Source organism: Syzygium oleosum, unplaced genomic scaffold (genome assembly GCF_021117445.2).
Source record: "Syzygium oleosum isolate NSW1041296 unplaced genomic scaffold, Sole_v2.1 Sole_v2.11, whole genome shotgun sequence".
NCBI classification, from domain to species: Eukaryota; Viridiplantae; Streptophyta; class Magnoliopsida; order Myrtales; family Myrtaceae; genus Syzygium; species Syzygium oleosum.
Genome location: NW_026607495.1, coordinates 11,494,683 through 11,511,946, shown reverse-complemented (window position 1 = coordinate 11,511,946; position 17,264 = coordinate 11,494,683). Strand labels below are relative to the sequence as shown.

The 17,264-nt window shown below is 42.2% G+C and overlaps 1 protein-coding gene across 1 annotated transcript in view; it reads left to right on the top strand.

The window, feature by feature from the left end:
• Positions 1-1,006: 1,006 nt before the first annotated feature.
• The window catches only part of LOC115667123 (receptor-like protein 7), a 37,452-nt gene continuing 21,194 nt past the window's right edge, over positions 1,007-17,264 (top strand). The window contains exon 1 of the mRNA XM_056316032.1: positions 1,007-4,202. Coding sequence (XP_056172007.1) covers positions 1,171-4,134 — 2,964 coding nt within the window. The 5' untranslated portion in view covers positions 1,007-1,170 and the 3' untranslated portion in view covers positions 4,135-4,202. The remainder of the gene's footprint in view (positions 4,203-17,264) is intronic.

The window sequence follows — 17,264 nt, the reverse complement described above, 5'->3', positions numbered from 1 at the left end:
TTGTTTAATGAAAAATTACCCTTGATTGAAGTTTACCAGAGAAATCAACAAAGAACGAGAACAAAAGGTTTACATGGTTCAATTGAATTTCGGTACAGACGTTATGTATTTGACGCGCACAGAAGAAATTCTGTTTTTGTCATAGATAGAATTTTAGAAATCAGCACATTGGGAAGCACCATTGAAACGACAATTTTGCATTCCCTCGTCAAGGCGAACAAAGACGTTAACGAGGGTAACGACATACAGTGAAAGCAGCAGTTGCCGTAAGGAAGGACCAAGGGCTGCCAAAGTCCTCCCACTTGATCCTTGTCCATTTCACACGCCATTTATTTTGGTGGTATCTCACCACTTGCCCAAATTACTCGGTCAAGTAACTCAAGCCAATATCGAACATGACATCCTTAGCAAAATCATTAAAGAATTTGCATCCAGAGTCATAGAACCACTAAAACCTAGCAAGAGTCAAGTCAACTTAAGATAGTCACGCATGGGGACCAAAAAATTTATGATAGGATGTGATATGAATGAGACCAAGCACGACCCCATTGAAATCCCATCCAAAGAAGCTCTTGTTCATCTGCCTTCCAATAAGGACACAAGTCCTCCTCCTATGTGTTACTAACAAACTCTGTAATTAAGTTGCATTCAAACGTTAATAAATTATTTTATTTCTTTTCTTGAATCTACTTATTTAATGAAAAAAAAATAGGATATGATAGATGCATTTTGATGTTAGTGTGAAAAGCTAGGTATCTATTTACGTCTAACCAATTTCTACATCGTTCATGTATGCGCCAATTTCTACATCGTTCATGTATGCGCAAAGAAAAAATTGATTCGTAAAATGTCATTTGTTTTATGATGTAAAATAAGAAAGCCAAAAGCATTTTCAAATGGGATTTCAAGTTCGAATCTCCACATTTTAGGCAGACTTTTTGTTTTTCCGCGTCACATAGAAAATAAAGATATGTTCTTTGTTTGTTTTGGATTGAAAAATTATATTAAATAACGGATGTAATTTTGTTGCGAAAAATTGCGGGATTTTGCTAATAATTTCGAAAGTGAGATGAGTCATATTTATTGACTAATCATATAAGTGTCGACTTAGTTTCGTTTCTCCTCTTCCCTGTGCCTTCTTCCAGTGCTCTTCTTCTTCAACCTCTTCCGATGAACGGTTCACTCATCTCATGGCTTGTTCTTGCGATATCCACAATCTCCATCTTCTCCGACGTTGCTGGGGCTTCAGCTTCAGCCCGGTGTCCCGGCGTCGGCCAGAGATCGCTCTTGCTCGAGCTGAGAAATAGCCTTGTCTTCGACACCTCCAGGTCATCCAAGCTAGTACAGTGGGACCAAAGCGCCGATTCATGGAGCGGCGTAACGTGCGAGGATGGCCTCATCGTCGGTCTTGATCTGAGCTTTGAGTCAATCTCTGGCGGAATCGACGTTTCGTCGGGTCTCTTCAGGCTCGAGTTCCTTCATAGCCTGAACTTGGCTGGCAACGACTTCAACTCCACGGCGATTCCATCGGGCCTCGGGAATCTCGGCCACTTGGAAAATCTCGACTTGTCCCATGCCAGATTCGCCGGGCAGATTCCGGCGGAACTATCGCGCCTGACAAAGCTACGTACTCTTGATCTCGGAGGTGATAACTTGCTGAAACTTGAGAAGCCCAATTTTAGGTCGCTAATTGGGGATTTGGGGGAGTTGAGGGAGTTGAACCTTGATTGGGTCAATGTGTCTGCTGAGGGAAGTGACTGGTCCGACGCAGTGTCTTCTTCAGTGCCGAAACTTGAGGTGTTGAGCATGTCTGGCTGTTCTCTGTCTGGTCCTATTGATGCTTCCCTTACGAGTCTTGCTAATCTGTCGGTCATTCAACTCGATGGCAATAACTTGATCACCACAGTTCCTAGTTTCTTGGCGAATTTTTCCAGCTTGAAAACTCTGAGCCTAGGTTCTTGTGGTTTGTATGGAGAGTTTCCTCAAAAAATCTTCCAGGTACAAACACTTCAGACCCTTGATCTATCATCGAACCAACGTCTTCAGGGTTCTTTGCCCGATTTTCCGGAGGATAGTTCTCTTGAGACTATGTACCTACGTCAAACGAATATTTCAGGGAGGCTTCCAGATTCAATCGGTAATCTCAGAAAATTGTGGTCATTGAAACTACCCGATTGCAATTTGAGTGGATCCATCCCGAGTTCAATGGAGAACCTGTCAGAGCTGACTTATTTGGACTTATCAAGCAATTCATTGGAAGGCGACATTCCTCCAGTTCTGTTTACACTTCCTCGACTTACGACGATAGATCTTTCACACAATAGATTTAGTGGTCAGCTTATCATATATCCGAATGTCTCTTCATATCAACTGCGCATGCTTGATTTGGGTAGCAATCAGTTACAAGGGTCAATTCCAACATCCTTATTTGAATTGCAAGGGCTTGATTACCTCTCACTTTCTTCCAATAATTTCAATGGCTCAATGAACATTGCCGCGCTTCAGGGATTAGGAAATTTGACTTCTCTTAATCTATCGTACAGTGGCTTGTCCATTAATACTACAACGTCTGCTTCTGCATCCTCTTTCCCTGAATTTTCTTGGTTAATGTTGGCTTCCTGCCAGTTGCGGACGTTGCCTCAGTTTTTGGCTAACCAGTCCAATTTCATCTTCCTTGACCTCTCCCAAAATATAATTCAAGGGGAGATACCGAGATGGATATGGACGCTAGAACATCTTTCATATCTCAATCTTTCCTCGAATTGCTTTGAAGATTTGGAAACTGCTCCACGCAATCTTACTTCTGCTCTGTCTGTCGTCGACCTCCATTCAAACATGCTCCGAGGAAATATGCCACCCCTGCTGTCACAGGCTGGCTACTTGGATTTCTCAAGTAACAAGATCACTTCTGTTATTCCGGATAACATTGGTGACTACCTATCATCATTGATGTTCTTCTCCCTTTCTAAGAATAATTTCCATGGGTCCATCTCGAAGTCAATTTGCAAATGTGATCAACTTGAAGTGCTCGACTTATCAGGTAACAATTTGAATGGAACTATTCCTGATTGTTTAATGATGGCATCCCTCAAGGTATTGAATTTGAGGAATAACCAGTTGAGTGGCACTATTCCGCAAAACATCTCGAGAACATGCGATCTGCAGACATTGGATTTCAGTGAGAATTTGTTGCAGGGGCAAATTCCGTTGTCTTTGGCAAATTGCACAATGTTGGAGGTTGTGAACATCGGGGACAATAAAATTAACGGGACATTTCCATGCCATTTCAAGGCTTTGTCAAGTCTCCATGTACTTGTTTTACGATCCAACAAATTGCATGGGGAAATTGGATGTCCGCATGGTCCCAACACTTGGCAGAAGCTTCAAATCGTTGACTTGTCTTCGAACGATTTTGGCAGCATGCTGTCTGCGAGTCTCCTCGCATCTTGGGAGGCTATGAAGGCCAACGTAGAGTTCAATTACCTGCATCCATATGCCAACCGGAGTGGGTTCTATTATGAAGATACATTGATTGTAACCTTCAAAGGTCTGGAGCTAGAACTCGTCAAGATTCTAACTATTTTTACGTCAATTGACTTCTCGGGCAATAGACTGGAGGGTCCAATACCCGACACACTTGGGGATCTAAAAGCACTTCATTTCCTCAATTTATCGCATAATGCCATCTCGGGTTCAATTCCTCCTGTTTTGGGGAATCTGCATCAGCTCGAGTCGTTGGACCTATCATGGAACTACCTCAATAGAACCATACCAACTCAACTTGCAAATCTTCATTTCCTTTCATTCCTGAACCTTTCAAACAATCAACTTGTGGGAAGCATCCCGGCTAGCGGACAGTTCCTCACGTTTTCTGAAAGTTCTTTCGCAAAAAACCTCGGATTGTGCGGGCTTCAGCTTAACAAAAGTTGCTCAATTACCACGAATGGGACGGAAGAAGCTGGTGACGATGGTGACGATGGTGATAGCGAGAAGAAGTGGTTTTACCTGGGCATACCGCTTGGATTCGTTGTTGGCTTCTGGATATTTTGTGGTCCGTTAGTGTTTATCCAATCATGGAGGGTTGCTTACTATCGATTTTGGGATAAAGTGTTATTCAAACACTCACGTCCGTGAAGATTTCCACTAAGATTCAGTTATTAAACTTGAAAAGGAGTGTTTTCATTCTTTCCACTTAGATTCAAGTCTGTTTATTGATCAATAGAACTCTTGCTTACCACTCGGGAGAAAAAAATGGGTCTGCGTCTAGCGTAGAAATCAGAATATGAGAGAACTATATCACCATTTTCTCAGAGATTTGAATTGAAAAATTTGCAATGAAGAATATTCTTCAGTGAAGATTGTTTTAAACTAAGATGGAATGCTTTTGAATAGGTAAAGTCTAAACCTAAAGCCATAATGCTATTCGAAACTAGTTGAAGGCTCCTAAGTTCGGATCTGAAAAGTTTATTTTGCAACATTATTTATCTGCCAAATTAGAAAACTAAGTAATATCAAGGATTAGGCTTATCATAAGTCCTAATTCTTATAGCAAAAGTATAACCAAGTGTTGGAACTTTCAATAGGTTAATCTCATCCTAATTAATGGAAGTACTTCGCAAAATTTTTTTGCACAAATATTAGGATCTGATCGTACTTTTTTACTTTTTTATCATTTGATTGCATTTTGTTTACAAGTTTAGTACTTTTAGTGTACTTACCCAAGAAAGAAAATATTGAACTTAAATAGTAGGCCCATAGTATGTGTGAGTTGTTCACCAAGAGATTACAAAACGTTAAAAAGATTAAAATGACCAATTGGAAAAAATGAAATCTTTGTGTAAAGAAAGTTGAGAAAGGAGTAAGGAGTGATGTATAGGAAAAAAAAAGAAGAGAGACACCCTTATTTTTCAAAAATGTTATGTTACAAAATATGACGTCGGAATTTAAAATGAAAATTGGCACTTTTTTGTTTTCAAAAAATGAAGATTATATTATAATGCTGGAACTTTACCGACATATTTTTCTATTCTCATTATCAATAATTTAGGGTTTTTTAATATAGTTAAATTTTTGTGTGCCCCACGTTCCATTGCTACTAGAAAAAAAATTTAGAAAAATTAAGTTCACTTTCTATCCCCTAATCTATGATCATGTGCAATTGGATATTTTGGAATCAACTCCTCTAACTCTACCCCATTCTCAATCAGGTCCTTCTAAACAACTCTTACTATGTCGATTTGGTATGCTAAGATGATATATTATTATTTTATTAGTAAGAAAAAGGTAAAAGTCAATAATGTCAAAATTAAAAGAAAACTAATTTTATTCTAGAAAGAAAGGAAAGTAAAATGTAGAAGAGAAGGGTAGGAGAGCGAGAGAGGAGAGAAGGGGTGTTACTCGAGCTCGCTTAAATTGTTTACAAGTTGAGGAGCAAGACTGAGTCAAGCTCAAGCCCCAAAGGATGGGATTTTACTAAAGTTGAATTTGAGCTCAAGATTGAATCAAGCTTCGGCAAAAACTCATTTATGATAATCAAGTTAAATCAAATGAGTCATTTTCAGCTTGTAAAAACACTTCATAAGTCGAACCCAATCCGGAAAAATTGAGCATCATCGAGATTGAGCTTGAATCAAGTATTCAGTCTTTGAATTTTCGAGTCCTGTCCCATTCAAACATTAGACTATAGCGATTCGACTAAACTCGATTACACCTCTCTTTTTAAGTACTTGTTGACAAATATTCCAGATACCACTTGGAAATCAATCTTGGTCATCGTTGGACATTCATTCAAAGAGACAATCTTGCACATGGTCGTGACTTCGTGCAAGATGACACTACTTAGTGGGGAAAACAGAAAGAAAATTGGGACAATGATAAATTACCTTATATCTACCGAGGAAGTCAGCCCAGCAGTTGCATTCCCATTACAGACCCACCAATAAAATTCAAACATTATTCACTTGAATTTCTTAACAGTAATCATGTTACACTAGTCAAGATTACTAAACTAATGTGAACACTTAAGTAGACCCAAGCACACACTAAGAAAAGAACAACCATCATCGATCGAAAATTTTCGTTTTCAATTAGTTATCGAGCTTTAACGAGTGATCGAAAGGTACTTTATTTTTGCAGAGATCATGTAATATTTTCAGCAACATTTTCATCCATTCACTAAATCCATCTCCAATCCAATTGAAAATGGGCCCTCACGTGAAAACCGAATCCATCTCCAATTCAATATTGGCTCCAGCGATTGCAACAAGTGTGGACCAAGCATAAAACCCATTCTTTTTGAAGAGCAATATCTCAGTCGTCCTAACGCTAAACCACCCTTTGGATTTGGGCACTCATTAACTATTTCTATTTTCATCATTGACTAGCTCATATTCGAATTCCCAAAGCTCGTCATATCCCACCCAATTGAAGTTTGATTTTTCCTGGTTTGGCCAGCGTCGGATATCAAGAAAAATCGGCACCAAGAAAACGTGATTGGATGTTTAGCTTCTTAAATTGACATAGGTTATCCTTCTGCCTTCCCTAGTGAGGCTCTCTCTCTCTCTCTCTACCGTACGTGTAGTTCTTCTCTACCGAATGTGTAGCTATGGCTTCTTTAACCTCAAACCCTAACCAAAACCCTACCAAAACCCCTAATCCCCCTCCTTGAATCCTCTTTTGCATTGGTTTCCTTCGATTACTTCTATTCTCTGAAACCCTAACCCACGAAAACCCCCATTTATTTTTCCTCTCTCATCCCATTGCAATCCTCACTGTTTCATCACTGCAGCCCTACCATTCCCGGCATTGCCGCTCCGTTTCCCCGCATCGCACTTTGCTGGTGCTGGGACTTTTGTTATCATGCGAGCTTCCTTCTCAATCATTTAAGTTTTTCCTCCTTTCACACCATCCCTCTCCTCCTCTTTATCGGTCCCATAGCCACAACCTCTTCCATGCCCTGCGCACCATTCTTCTCCAGCCTAATTCCATTTGATTTGAGCCTTCAGCCTGTGTCTGTTCAAGATACAAGAGATATTTCAGATGATTTGGCAAAAGACAGAATGCGGGGTTCACAGTTTGGCCTCACTCTCTTCTGCTTCACTCCCACTAGCTCGGATCTTTTGAGGTGAGCTTGGGCTTTGTTCCTTTTTCCCTTGCTCCTGTTTCAAAGAGAGCAAACATTGAGGGTGATGAAACTCAGCTTTTGGAAATCCCCATTGCAGTAGAGGAGGGTTCAACCCAGTGGGCTTTGGTGGCTAGCCCTAATAAGTCTTCGAGATACTTATGAAGCTATTGAGTTGGAATTGTCAGGGGTTGGGCACATCCCTAACAATTCAAGCACTAAGAGTCCCCGTGACTCAAGAGAGGCCCAGTATAGTGTTTTTAATGGAAACAAAGAACCAGGAACAAGTTGTACAGCGGTTGAAGCGGCAACTAAAATTTCAGAGCAGTTTTGTGGTGAATCCAGTGGGTATTGCAGGGGGCATGGCTATTTTCTGGGATGAACAGGTAGTTTTAACGATTGAGTCGAATTCTGAAGCTTTCATTAATGTTTAGTGTGAAGTCCAATAGAGCAGGCAGCATATGAGAATCACCTTTTTGCATGCTCCTAATGAGTTTGAAGAGAGTTCTGCTGTGGGAGGATATCCATAGAACAAGTCTGTCAAATCATTTGCCTTGGATTTGTATGGGAGATTTTAATGAAATCCTTTCTCATTGGGAGAAAGTGGGTAGGAGGATGGCAGAATATTATAGACTCTCAGCTTTTAGAGACTTCTTAAATGCCTGTTCCTTAATGGATATGGAGTGCAAGGGTTGTGCGTATACAAGGGCAAACAAAAGGGGAGGTGATGCCTATGTTGAGGAAAGACTCGATAGAGTCCTATGTACTATGGAGTGGAGGGTATCCTTCCCAAATGCAGAAAGTTTTGCATTGCCAGCCATTGGCTCGACCATAGCCCACTCCTCTTATCATTATTTCCGAAGATTGCGCATAGAAAGGAGTTCAAATATGAAGCTTTTTGGTCAGAGGATGAAGAATGTGCTCAAATAGTCAAGACAGCCTGGACGTCCCATGAATCCCAGCGGATGAACGTACTGGAAAAATTACAATTAGTGTCAAAGAGGCTGGCTGATTGGAGCAAGAATAGATTCTCCAATGCACAAAGAAAAATATCTGGGCTGAAAAATGAACTACAAGCCTTAATGAACAGCACTGAGTTGCAAAATGAAAGGGAGAAAGCGCAGAATTTGAACAAAGAAATTGAATTTCTGTGGAGGCAAGAGGAGATGTACTGGGGCATGCGATCTAGAATCAGTTGGCTTAAATGGGCTGATAGGAATACAAAGTTTTTCAATGCAACAACCATAGAAAGAAGAATCTGGAATAGGATCACCATGCTAAAAAATTCAGAAGGGGATTGGATGAGAAGTGAGAAGCAGTTAAAGGTGATGACAGAGAGTTATTTCACCAACCTTTACCAGTCAGTGGGACCCAGGAACTTTCGGCCCATATTTGACCAATACCCGTGCCTGGTAGGTGAAAATATGAATCAGATGTTGACAGAACCTATCACAATAGAGGAAATCTTGGCTGCTGCCCACCAATTGGGAGCCACTAAGGCTCCTGGACCAGATGGACTGAACGGATTATTCTACCGGCACCACTGGCAGGACATTCGACAGGATATTCACAGGGAGGTACAACAATTCTTTGAGACTGGCTACTTCAATCCCAATGTGAACAGAACATTGATCACCCTCATCCCAAAATTCCCTAACCCAGAAAAGCTGGAACAGTTCTGTCCTATCAGTTTATGTAATTTCATCTACAAAATCATCTCGAAAGTTATGACGAATTGGTTGAAACCATGGCTACCCAATCTAATTGCGGTAGAGCAGAGTGCATTCGTTAGTGGAAGACAAATTCAAGACAATATCCTGATTCTGCAGAAGGTTCTTCATCAGTTGAGAACTAGAGAGAGAAAAAGAAAATCCCAAGTTGTTCTTAAGCTAGACATGCAGAAAGCTTACGATCAAATAGAGTGGGACTTAAACTTCCAAATCCATCCGAGGAGCTCTCTGAGTCTCCTCTTTTTCTCTCTCGCTTGAAGAGCTCCCCTCTACCCCAAGGGGTAGTTATACCTTTCCCTTTACCCATCACCAAACCCTAATTTCTGTTACCGCACCACCTTCGCTGATCATTCCTCTCCTCTTGGCTGCAATGGATTGGAATTTTTTATCTGTCTCCAAAGATTTCGCTTTCATCAGGAAGCTCATAAGCTCCCCAACCTTGGCAATGGCTGAGTTATGATTCGTCTGGACCGTCATCTGGGAAGATCGCCTGGTGGGTCATGGCTTCATCGCTCCATAAGATCCGTTAATCCGGCTCTGTTATTCTGTCCGGTCTCTTTTTCTCTCGCTTGAAGAGGTTCCCATCCACCCCCATGTGCTGCTCACTCCTGTCCTCTTGACTGCAATGGATTGGTCTATGCTTTGGACTTTGCCTCCTCGCTCTGGGTATGCTTTCCTCGGCTCTCACGATGGAAAGGTCGTCGTTTAGCATGTTGGATTCTGAGCTGGGATAGTACTTTCGGTGTCTCAATGCTGTTTTTTTTCTTACTGAAAAAAGGAGTTGGTAGTTGTCTAAGGTGCTGGAGATAACCCAGGAGGAAGTATGCCTAGTAACTGCTCGATAAAATTACTAAATGAGAGAAAAAGCTTATGGATGACTTTCACCTATTCTGCGATGGTTTTTAACTACTAAACGGGGAGATGTTTGCTACAAATAAGCCTAGTAGTCTTGATTGGGTATGCGAGTTTTTTTCTTGGTAACATATTTCTGAAGCTCCCTCTTCACTCGGCATCGGGGTGTGCTTCGGCGTAGGAGCTCTATTTTGCCTTTGGCCCGCACGGCTCAGAGCTATCCTTTATTTGGAACTACAATGGAGGAGGATGAAGTTTCAGAGGCTCGCTTAGCTGCACTATGTAGTAAACTGGGTACTTTATGGTCAGAAAGCGACTTAGCAGTAATCGATGGAGCGGTTTCAAATGAGAGACTACAAGAATGCCGGTTGACTCTGCTCGGCCAACTGTTCTCAAATCCGACCATTAACTTCCAAGCTTTCCAAAGCACTATGAAGAAAGCGTGGAGAGTTGACTCGGTGAATATTACTCAGGAAGACCAAAGGACTTTTGCTTTCGCTTTCAAAACGGAGCTTGAGTTGAAAAGGGTCTTAGAGACTGGACCTTGGTCTTTCTCTAACAACCTAGTGGTGCTCAAAACGTATATACCGGATGTCCCACTCCCAAACTATGAATTCACACACTGTGATTTTTGGGTCCAAGTGCACGGTTTGCCTTTGAATTGGATCTCGGAGGAATCCATCAGGAGAATCACAGCAGCTGCTGGATGTGTTTCTGATGTTAGGACCGACCCAAAGGCTTCACCAAACTTCTCAAATGGTAAGGCCAAAGTAAAAATCGACTTAACGGCCCCTTTGAAGCCCGGAACGATAGCTAGCCAAGGAGGGAGGAAATTGTGGGTGGACTTCCGATACGAGAGGTTACCACATTTCTGCTATGCTTGTGGTCGTATAGGGCACTATGCTAAGTTCTGTGAAGTCAAGCATTACGACGAGAACATGCTTGAAACTGACGAACCCGGATGCTTTGGACTTTGGCTTCGTGCTGAATCGAGAGAGTGGAGCCCCCTTTGGAAATCTTTTCAGGCTAGGCCTAGGAATGTAGATATGGATGATGACATCGTCCCTGAAACTCCATCCCCTTCACTTCAGATGGTGGCTTTTGAATCGAGAGGCAAGAGACCACTAATTCCAAGTGGTGAGAAGCTGACAGAGAAGCCAGGGATGTCCTCTGTTTTTAATCCAGAAGAAAGAGGAGCAAGTGTTAGTGGCTCCAGAGAAGGTCTCCAGCAACAGTTATTGCTGATCAAAGCTCCAGTCTCTACCTTAGGGACAGAAGGGAGCTCTCTTGGTTATCAAAAGACAAGGAGTAAGGGAAAAAGATCAGTAAGCAGCAAGACCCAGAGAAGGTATAGCCCTTACTCTCCCCAGAAGGTAATCGCTCCCGTCTTGGACGAAACCCAACTTTTAGATACCCCTATCCAAGTTCTGGTTGATTCTCAAGTACGGGCTTTGGTGGCTAGCCCTAATAAGCCACCGGGTGTCCCATGAATATCTTAAGTTGGAATTGTCAGGGGTTGGGCAATCCCCTGACAAACCGGGAACTGCGTGTCTTAGTGGCACGTGAGAGGCCCAGCATCATTTTTTTGATGGAAACAAAAAACAAAGAAGAAATTATCTTGAGGCTGAAGAGACAGCTTTGTTTCCAGTTTAGTGTAGTGGTAAACCCAACGGGTATCGCAGGGGGGTTAGCGGTATTATGGACTGATCTGGTCTCGTTAAAGGTGGTAAGTGCCTCGTCGGAGCTGATTGACCTAATTTGCTTGGAAATAGGAAGCCAACACCATATGAGAGTCACTTTTGTTCACGCTACAACAGTATACCAAGAAAGGCTCCAACTCTGGGGGAAATTACAGCTAGTTGGCCAAGCCAACCATCTCCCGTGGATTTGTATGGGAGATTTCAATGAGATCTTGCACCCGTGGGAAAAGGTTGGAGGATGTAGGGCAGATTATTACAGGTTAGCTGCATTTCGAGACTTTCTTAGTGGATGTTCCTTTATGGATGTAGAGAGCAAGGGTTGCGCATTTACATGGGCAAACAATAGGGATGGGGAGGCACACATCAAAGAGCGACTTGATAGAGTTTTATGCAATGTGGAGTGGAGAGTAATGTACCCAAATGCACAAGTTCTTGCCCTTCCTGCGGTCGGCTCGGATCATAGTCCCCTATTGCTTTCATTATCAGCAACAACCATAAAAAGGAAGAGGGAATTCAAGTTTGAAGCATACTGGCTAGAAGATGAAGAATGTAGAAGAGTTGTTCAGTCAATGTGGAGCATACCAGGATTGGAAAATGAGAAACTCCTGAGGAAATTACAAAGAGTATCAGAAGCTTTAACGAAATGGAGCAAAGAGAAGTTCTCAAATGCGAAACGCCAAATTGAATCTCTGAAATGGGAGCTACAGGAGATCACGAATGCTCCAATTGTGCACTACAATAGAGAGAGGGTGAAGTTCTTGAACCAGCAAATAGATGAACTCGGGAGACAAGAGGAAATATTTTGGGGAATGAGATCAAGGATAAGTTGGTTGCAATGGGGAGACAAAAACACCAAGTTTTTCCACGCAACCACAGTACAAAGAAGACAAAGAAACAAGATCTCCATGCTAAAATTAACGGATGAGGAATGGTGTCGAGACCCAAAGCAACTACAGGATATGACGGAGCAGTTCTTTAAGTCTTTATACACCACCGAAGGCCCAAGAAACTTTCACCCAGTACTAGAACAGTGTCCTAGCTTAGTGGAGGATCAAATAAATTGCAGTCTACTGAGAAGTGTATCAATGGAGGAGGTAAAGGAAGCAACTTTCCAGTTGGGAGCAAAGAAAGCACCGGGACCAGATGGTTTAAATGGGCTATTCTATCAACAACATTGGGACATCATCCAACACGATGTATTCACTATGGTGAGAACTTTCTTTGAATCTGGCCATCTTGACCCGAACCTGAACAGAACCCATATTGTTCTGATTCCTAAGAAGCCTAACCCAGAAACACTAGATCAGTTCAGGCCCATTAGCTTATGCAATTTCGGCTACAAAATTATCTCCAAGGTCTTGGCAAATCGCCTAAAACCTTGGCTTCCTAATATGATAGCGGAGGAGCAAAGCGCTTTTGTTAGCGGCAGACAAATACAGGATAATATCCTAGTTGTTCAAGAAGTCCTACATCAACTAAGAATCAGGAAGAGGAAAAGGAAATTTCAAGCCATCCTCAAGTTGGACATGAAAAAAGCCTATGATCGGGTTGAGTGGGACTTCCTTGAGGCATGCATGATTAAGATGGGTTTCAGTGCGAGATGGGTTTCATGGATTATGCAATGTGTCACTACAACCTCCCTTAGTGTCAAGTTTAACGGAGAACCACTTCCTTTCTTTGCGCCATCGAGAGGTCTTCGGCAAGGAGACCCTCTATCCCCTTACTTATTCATAATTGTTGCAAATGTACTCTCCTCGCTCATGAAGAAAGCTGTGGATGATGAGAGTGTTAGAGGAATTAGGCTCAACAGGTTTTGTCCGACACTTTCCCATCTACTTTTTGCAGATGATTCTATTTTCTTTGTGGATGGAAAGGTTAGTGAATGCCGAACTTATCCTCTATTCTACATCGATCTTTCGCAACAGGTCGGGACAATCAACCTTAACAAATCAGGAGTTTTTTCGATTCGGGATGTCCGCATCAATTGAGAAGGAATATGGCCCAAGAATTGCGAGTTCGGAGATTGACAAAACGGGGAAGTACCTAAGAATCCCCTCCGATTGGGGTCAAACAAAAAAACAGATGTTCGCATGGATTTTGGCGAGAGTAAACATGAAGTTGGAAGGGTGGAAAGAAAGTTTTATCTCCAAAGCGGGTAAAGAAATCTTGATAAAAGCGGTCGTACAGGCTTTACCACAATATGCGATGTCCATTTTTAAAATCCCAGTGTCCATTTGCAAGGCCATAGAGAGGAAGATAGCTTTATTCTGGTGGAAAACACATGCATCAAAAGCCGGCCTTCATTGGAGAAGATGGGAGATACTGAAGCAAAGGAAAGATAAAGGAGGTTTGGGCTTCAAAGACCTCATCACGTTTAACAAAGCAATGCTAGGAAAACAAGCTTGGAGAGTCTCTCAAACTTCAGATTCATTATGGTGCAAAGTTCTAAAAGGATGTTACTTTCCAAACATCGATTTTTGGCATGCAGTTAAGGGTTCTCATCCATCGTGGGGCTGGCAGAGCCTTCTTATGGGAAGAGATGCCATTTCGAAGGAGGTGAGATGGAAAGTGGGTAACGGGCAACATATTAGAATCAGGGAAGATAGATGGCTAGAAAGGGGCGAATTAGGAGGACCAAAAAACCAACATGAACCCAACATGGTAGCAGATTTGATCGCCCCAACGGAACATCTCTGGAATGAGCAACTTTTACACAACTTATTCGATGAAGAAGTTGTGAATGAAATCCTAGCTATTCCACTACCATCTACCCCGAAAGAAGACTCGCTAGTGTGGTCATCAAATATGTCCGGTTGTTATTACGTCAAAAGCGGATACAATGAGCTACGAAAGAATGAGAACACACATGGCTCAGGCGCCCTCTTCTTCCTACCAAATACCCAACGATCTATGGAGCAAAATTTGGAGGCTAAAAACACTCCCAAAAGTCAGACTTTTCATGTGGAGCGTCTGCCAAGATGCATTACCTACAAGGGTAAACTTGTTCAAGAGAAAAGTATTAGCTGAACCTTTTTGCCCATTGTGTCGAAAAAAGCCCGAGACAGTCGAGCATCTATTCCTTCTCTGCGACAAGACAAAGCAGGTTTGGTCAAATCCCTATTTCAACATCCACTTTTCTCACCAACAGGTCACTAGATTTGAGGAGTGGTTGCAAAACTACAATGATATGACCCGGAAAAAACATACCTTTCGAGATCATCGCAGTCACCCTCTGGAAAATCTGGTTAGCGCGTAATACCCTAGTATTCCATCATGAAGAGACAGACCCAATTAACATAATTGAATCGGCTCTAGACATGCATTGTAATTACGCGAAGTGGAATAGAAGCAACTTAAAACGTGAAGCAGTACCGCTGAACTTAAAACCGAGATGGAGACCACCAGACCCTGGTTTGCTGAAGATAAACATCGATGGATCTCACCTCTCAGGGACCATGGAAGGGGCAATTGCATTCGTATGTCGCGATTCAGAAGGAAGATTGATGGAAGGCCTTGCGCGACCGGTCAGAGCATCTTCCGCCCTTCAAACTGAAGCCCTTGCTGTCTCATGCCTCAAACACTTTCTTGATCGGCCTCATTTAAAACTAATCTTTGGAGTCCGACTGTTCAACGTTGATAAGTCATTTTGAGAGATTCTTCCTCTCGTCCTTGGGATGTTGAGCCAATTATCACGATTGTATTGGCCTCTTGGCTTTTTTTGAGAGTTTAGAATTGGTCCTTTGCACCCGTGACTCAAATAGATTAGCAGACTGGGTTGTAAAGGCGTCAAGATGTAAGACCCTCCCCCGAAACTGGGTTTGTAACCCCCCTTCCCCTCTTTGGGAAATCCTGTGTTTTGATGCCCCTTACTCTTGTAGGTGGGCCCGGGTTTAATGAAATGATATCTCTATTTCGACCAAAAAAAAAAAAAAAAAAAATAGAGTGGGACTTTCTCAGGGCGTGCTTGATCAAGATGGGTTTCTGTGAAAGATGGGTTAATTGGGTAATGCAATGTGTAAAAATGGTGTCCTTTAGTGTGAAATTCAATGGTGAACCCCTGCCGTATTTTAAGCCAACTCGAGGCATTTGTCAAGGTGACCCTCTATCTCCCTATCTCTTTATTCTCGTGGCTAATATGCTTTCTCATTTGATGAAGCAAGCGACTTCAACAGGTGCTATTCGAGGTATTAAGTTGAATGGCAACTGTCCCCCATTATCACATGTTCTATTTGCAGATGATTCAATTTTTTTCCTGGATGGTACTATTGTTGAATGTGTTGACACCTAAATTTTGGCCAAATTATTTAGGGTTTTACTGTATAGAAAATTAGGGTTTAATCTTTAATCCCTAAACAAAAATATTTTCATTAAGTTACATAGCATATAGATGTTAGGCGCATTTGCATTTGTAGAATTTAGTGAAATATATTTTCCTTTTATTTTATTTCGTTTTTTATTTTATGAAAAAAAAATCATCATTATAAAAATAAAAAAAAAAAGAAAAAGAAAAGAAAAGAGAGAAAGACAAAAACTTGATCTCTTCCCTCTCCCTCCGGACACTCTACCCACGCTTTCACAAAAGAAGCAAAAAGGAAGAAAGGATACGGAAGAAAGGGCTCGGCGTGTTTTCATGAAGAAAAAAAAAAGTAAAGCTGATCAGAAGAGACAAAATAGGCAGAAGCTCTTCTTCTTCCTCTCGGTCAACACACGTTCAGGAGGGATTAAAAAGAGAGAGAGAGAAGACAAAAGAGGAGCTTTTCCCCATGGACAGCTCACCCTTCGCACGCGCATTGAAGAGAGGCGAATGGAAGGAAAGGACAAAAGTATGGAGAGTTTTAGGGTGTATCACTAAAGAAGAAAGTGGGACGTCCAATGCAGAGAAAGACAAAAGAAACCCAAAAATGGACTGTCACACTCTCTCTCTTTTTTGGGTTGCCGCAGTACATGTCACAAAAACAGAAAATGGGGTCTGCATACAGAGAAAAAAGACCGAGAGGGAGAGGGAGTGAGAAACACCGAGGCACAGAGGAGAGAACGGAGAGCTTGAGAGAAAAAAGAGGGAATAGAGAGCGGGAGAGGGACCGAGAAAAAAAAAGAAGAGCAAAAAGTGAGAGGAGAGACCAAGAGAGATCTTGAGGGGAATCGGAGAAGACGAAGCTGCGCTCATTCGTCGGAGGATCGCCCCAATCGCCGTCGAGTCCCCTCCACCGTGCACTAAGAGCCCGCGAACACCCGAGTCAACCGTTCTCTCATTTTTGGCCATCGGAGCTCCTCACAACCGAGCTGAGAAACCCACGAAGAACCCTTCGTTGCAAGAAGGTTGGCGATCATCAGGAGCATTTTCACGCGCCGGAAATACTAACCCGACTGACCTGGAACTCGGCGTCTGAACCAGGTACTTACTTGCCCTTTTCTTTCCCCTGCATCTTGGTAGTCTCACGTACCAGGTTCACTAAGTGGTGTCGTGACCCAATCGTGGGATGCCGAAGTCGGATCGTAGCGTATAATGACGACTTGGGTCTGTAAGTATCATGTTAGGCCAAGAATCATGCCAAAATCAGATTCGGACCTCGCGTTCTTAGTCGCATGCTAACTGTTCGTCGAAATGTTTGAATGAGATATTAGAAGCTCTTAGCACCGAATTTGGGTCTGAAAGTTCCGAACGTTTCTGGGTGAACCGAGATGAATTTTTCGTGATATATGGACGTTTAGAGTTGTATATATCATGTCTAAAGCTAGAAATCGTATCGGATCTCACTAAAGAGTGAATATTTCAACTTGCATATCACATATTTGATGAAATGTCTCAATGGAAGTCCGGATGATTCTTTGTGGAATCGGTGTCTAGAACTCGGTTTTTGT